Below are 5,613 nucleotides of genomic sequence, written 5' to 3'. Positions count from 1 at the left end.
GCTTTTGGTAAACTCTATTATCGTAATAGAATCAGTGTCGACAGTGTAAACGACAACGTAAAATGATAACTCAAAAGTAAATGAAATTAAGATAAAATGTTCAACGGGAACAATTGAAAAGTAAGGAAGTTGCATTGAAATAAATGTGGTGATTCACGTACATAACACTCTCAAAAAGCTCTTGCTTCCTCGCGCTGGGAATGAGAAGTTTTCTTACAAGTGATTTTCAGTACAAAGTGAACACCACGAGCCCCTTGTGGGACACTCTATTTATACTAAACTAGAGGAACTACTCATAAGCTAAAACTCCTAGAAACTAGCAGATGTTATGTCACACGATCTGCACAACCGCTGCACACATGTCTTGCTAACTGCTCCACATTATGGCGCTCTTATTCTTTTTGAAACTGCTGTTTATTTTAAATTTCAAATTTCTCCCGCCCAGACGTTAGGGCGATGCTGTCTTCTGCATATTTGACTATAATTCTTTAAGTCCCAAACCTTACGTTGGTCGACAGAATGGCCTGTCGACCAAGCCAACTTCCCCTGTTGGCTTCATCCTTTGATTTGTGTTTTTCCTACTCTTGCTTGCCTCCAACATCTCTTCATCCTTTGATGGGGTATAACCCCCACATTCATATGACTCCTTCATTAATTACGATTTCAGCATGCCTTAGAGATTTTTCGTGGTAACAAAATGCCCCCCAGAGATGCCATTTTCGACTGTCGAAGTTGGTGAGATGATGGCATCTCTGAAAACGTCGATTTACCCCTTACTATTTCCACTTCTGCTTAATGGGTCTTCTGTTTACCCCATGCTGATGATGTCATGTAATCATGACAGTCGTTTCCTTTCCCCCTCGAGACACACAAAATCACGTCTACGTCATTTCGCGTCTTTATGACAAAACGTGTTTGTCTTTTCGCTTGCCCTCTCTCCTCCACGTGTAGGTAAGCGTGGGAACGTGGGCATACATGTCGAAAATGGAAGTTCAACCGCTCACTCTTCTCTGCTCAGGGTTTAAACTCTATAAAACCCTCACTTATTCTTCTTCTTCTCTTTTTTCGCCTTCTTGCTTCAGCATTTATCTGTCTCCTGCGCTCTGTGAGAACTCTTCATCTTCAAACCGAAAAATCTTCCGTTCTCTCCATGGAAAGCTCTAACAAACCTTCTGCTGCTAAACTCACACATCCCATCAACATTGATGATAGGTAGTATATTCCTGAGCCTCCGTTTGCAGAAGAAAAGGAGAAAATCTGGCGTTCTCAGGTATTAATTTCTCTCTCTTTGGCTAATGAACCCTTGGCGTTCTTAGGTCATCTCCCAGAAAACCGACACCCAGAGGTTACCAAAAACGACTCTTCCCTTTTCTCCTCCAGTCACATTTCTGAACCTGTGATTTCCGCTCAACAACCCTTCTCCCTTCGATACGTCGACAGAAACTTCAGGACTGCTCCTCCCAGAAGTTGTCCTAAGTTTTGCGCTTGGATGGACCGATTGGAATCAGAAAAAATCGACCACTGGAAAAGGACAGGCATCTATACCCTTTTACAGATTGCCCGTTGTGGCCCTCCCCAGTCCTGTGGCATGTTATTAGCCGCCCTTCAGTTCTGGGAGAGTTCGACCAACTCCTTTCATACTAAGTGTGGCATGATCACACCGACACTTCTGGACATTGCTGCCATCACTGGCTTGAAACCGACTGACGAAGTCTTCGACTGTGAAGCTGTTGCGCTAATTTCCTTGAGGTTCAACGTTGGTGACTCTCGCAAACCAACATACAACAACTTTATTGATCATCACGCCACCTCTGCGGGCCCTGTGACCGACGAGGAGCATGTGGCTTTCTTGACTCTTTGGTTGTCCCGCTTTGTTTTCTACTTAAGATCTATGCAGGTAGCTAAGCACTTTGCTCTCCTGGCAACCCAATTGCACCAAGAGCGTGACGTTTCCTTGGGCCAACTGATATTAGCCTCTCTCTACGAGTCTCTATCTGAGGTTGTCTGCCAGATTAGCCTCTTCGACCCTGAGAACTCCAAAAAGAAAAACATATTGGTCCATGGCCCTTTCTGGTTTTTGCAATTGTGGCTCAATGCCACTTTCTCCAAAGATGTAGCCCCCTATGGAATGAGGAGGGTTGCGTGTCCCCCAGAGGAACGACATCTTATCTGGAAACGGTTGATCCCTCTGACGCCTATCGACAAGAATTTCCCAGACCTTCAAGTGTTTCGACTCATCTTCAACATCATGTTGACTCGTGTCGATTTCCTACCTTCTATGGCCCCTTTTAGCCGTCGAACTGAGGGTCCTGAGTGGCTCACCAGACCCTTCCCTCCGGCTGACGGGGAACATAGGGATGAAGCCTTCCTCATTTGGAGGCGTTTTTTGGTCCCTCGCTTCTTGTCGGCTGAGACCGCCAGCAGCAATCCTGGCTTAGTGGCTTATCAGCCTAACCTTGTGGCCAGGCAATTTGGCCTTTGCCAATTCATTCCCAAGTCTCTGTTCTCCTCTCAAGAATTACTTGCCAATATTCTCTGCGGTCAACCTTGGAGCGAGGTCAAAGAGGAACTTGAAACCATTTGGAAATACCGACCACGTCTTCCTTCTCTTCCTTTTCGACCAGCCTACTACTGCACCAAAGAATTCCATGATTGGTGGCAGTCGTATTTTACCCTTTATGTTGGCGCTCCTGATGCCAAACTATCTGAATTAACTGAGGCTTTTGTTTGTTTGCAGGCGAAGTCGACCAAATGTAATGCTCTTCATGTCAAACAAATTCGTGCTTTCCAGAATTATTTCCAAGTTGTGTATCGACCAGATAATCTTCGTGGGACCATCTGAGAGGCTGCGGTCGAACTAAAAGCGAAAGTAACCGACCAACTTTCAAAACTCAAAATCCCTGGTTACGTGAAAGACAAATATCTTTACGCCCTTCATTTCGGAAAACTCAAATTCCCTCCTCTGCCATCTAGCCCTTTGGCTTTGGCCTTTGGTCATTTGGTTCCAGTGTGGTTCTATTGTCCCATTTCATACGTACAGAACGCCTCTAAAAAGGAGAAAACCAACAGAGTGGTCCCAACGAAGTATTATCTGCCTGAATACTCAGGGCCGCTTCATATTGATCCTCAATATGTTAGCGTGTTCAAAACCACGCAACTTGGTAACACTTCTCTGGAAATTTTAACGCTCCCTTTTAGCTGAATCTCATCACTTACTTGCGTTTCTTTCGCTTATTTGCAGCGATCCCTCTAAATCCTACAGGTTCTGCATCTGCTAACCAACCTACTCCTTCGACACAAGAGGCTCAGGTTCGACTATGGCTGAATTACTATTTCCTTTGGCCTTTACTTTTATTCTTAGCCATCCTTTCCCTTCTTGTAGGCTGCTCCTGAGGAATCTTCTAACGACGATGGGCGCCCCATTGCTCAGGTATTGAGGAAATCCAGTTCTTCTGTATGCCCCTATCTGAAGCATTCCTAGTGACTTGTGACTTCCCAGAAGAAATACTACGTGGTTTCTAATATCTCACTTATGTGCAGGGTCGAACACATCCGACAGAACCTCCTGTCTATTCTGCCTCCAAAAAATCCAAAAAACACAAACGCTCTGCTCCCGCGGGCTCTGGGGTATTTCTTGTCGGCTTGTCCTCTCTTTTGGCTAGACTATCTGGTTATAACCTCTCTTCGTGTCTCCAGCACGCCTCTCAACATAAATCCAAAAGCCACCATGGCCACAAGAGGAAGAAACATGACTTTCCTTCCAAGAGTGGCGAAAACAAAAAGAAGAGGCACCATACAATGCCTTCTTCAGAGGCTCCTGTCGAAGATGCCGACACCCTTGTGGTCGACACTTCCATCCTTGATACGGTCCCTGCTCCAGCTGTGGGAGCTTCACCGTCGACTGGTCTCTCCCCCGCTACTTCCTTGAGGAACACAAATCAGGATGCAGTCTCTCCTGCATCGACACAGATATTTACCCATTTTCCTATTTATTTCCTTGGATTCCTGTATTTCTCTTACATTTTCTTTCTGCAGGCTGATGCCTCTACTGAGCCGACTCAACCTATTGCCGACTACACTCCCGCGTCGCCGGTTTCTTCTCCTGCTCACCCATTTCAATCTGTCGACATCGCTGGTGAGTCCATTGAATTTCCTCTCCAGATTAGTGACAGTGACTCTGACTCAGTCACTAGTCATGCGACGCATCCGGACTCCAGTTTGACTAGTTCTGACTCGAGTCTCTCTTCAGCTTCCTTGCAGGATCCACGGGGGCCAGTAGGTGTCGACACCAACAAACAACAATCCTCTCAGACTACTCCTTTGTCGTCTGCTTCTCCCCCTCAGATTACTTCTCCATCAGCAGCTTCTCCTTCGACTTTCCCGGGGCTGACGATCAAGCCTTCTGCGTTAGAAGTGTAGCGGTGTATTCGTCGCTATATGATCTATCGATTAAATCATAAGCTAAGAGATACATTGAAATATTTCGAGTCGCCACCGCACTTTTATTTATCCAAAGGACTGGCTAAAAAGCGAACAAAAGCCTAAGAAGTTTTACACGTAGAAAACTAATAAAAAGATCAGAGATTCTGGGTAAGGGGTAAATTACGCAATGGGAAGGTGTTAGGCACCCACTACGTCCTAGGTACTCCTAGGGAGCCCTTTTCACACTTGTTATGCTAAATTGTTATTTGTTATGACAAAAATATTGTGCAAACATGATTGGGATGGTGAGAAAAGAATATACATTTTTATTAGGTTATTGGGTTAATTATTTTTGTGTTCGAACGGATGAACCCGTTGCCTACGTACCTTCCATCAAAGGTAAGGATCAAAACGCCGTAGTTCGGCTAAAAGATTTCCAAAAGTGGGTTGGGTTCAATTTTAAACACGAACCCTAGGTCTTACGTTATCCACGGGAGAAAACTCAACCTTATACAAACAACAACGTCCACCACGTGAGAACAGCTTCAACTTGCCAGAGAGGGGTTAACCCTATAATAGGCAAGGAAGACTTACAATTCAATCACTAAAGACAGAAGGTGAGATTAACATCAACCACTAAGATAAATCAAACCTATAGCTCATGTATGAAAACATTAATGGACAAAGCCAAAACAAGTGAATGAGTGAAATTACTGATTATGATTATGAAAATGAAGTCAAAGTATGATTAAGATCAATTCAAATAAGTATTATGAAATGGAGTTTTGAAAAAGGGTCAAGGACTTGAGTCCAGGTTTTTAGTTAGAAAAACATGAAGATGTTTGCACAACACTTATGTCAAGTTTAAAAGATAAAGTGTGAAAAGTCTAGGACATAACGAATGATGAACAGATGAGGATGGAAAGTAAAACTTCTTAGAAGGTTCACTTCTTGAAATCATATAGCAGATGATTCAAGTGTGTCCTTTGGAATAGCAATAAGCAATAACAATCAAACAAAGCACAAAGCGGATATCGGATGCCAATCACTGGTCTTATACCAATCTCCTAAAACAAAACGGGATGTCAGAAGCCACTCAATGGTCTTACACTAATCTCCACAGGCAAAGAAATAAAAAGCGGATACCGGATACCAATAGATGGATTTACACCAGTCTCCTAAAACAAAACG

At 44.0% G+C, this 5,613-nt stretch overlaps 1 protein-coding gene across 1 annotated transcript; it reads left to right on the top strand.

The window, feature by feature from the left end:
- The first annotated feature begins 1,489 nt into the window (after positions 1-1,489).
- On the top strand, positions 1,490-4,419 carry LOC127094779 (uncharacterized). The gene is made up of 5 exons (XM_051033559.1): positions 1,490-2,753; positions 3,242-3,309; positions 3,383-3,454; positions 3,541-3,948; positions 4,036-4,419. The coding sequence occupies exons 1-5, from the start codon at positions 1,490-1,492 to the stop codon at positions 4,417-4,419; spliced, it is 2,196 nt and encodes a 731-aa protein (XP_050889516.1).
- The last annotated feature ends 1,194 nt before the right edge of the window (positions 4,420-5,613 follow it).

Source organism: Lathyrus oleraceus, chromosome 6 (assembly GCF_024323335.1).
Source record: "Lathyrus oleraceus cultivar Zhongwan6 chromosome 6, CAAS_Psat_ZW6_1.0, whole genome shotgun sequence".
NCBI classification, from domain to species: Eukaryota; Viridiplantae; Streptophyta; class Magnoliopsida; order Fabales; family Fabaceae; genus Lathyrus; species Lathyrus oleraceus.
Note: the sequence above shows the minus strand (reverse complement) of the source record. Positions and strands in the feature narration are given on the sequence as shown.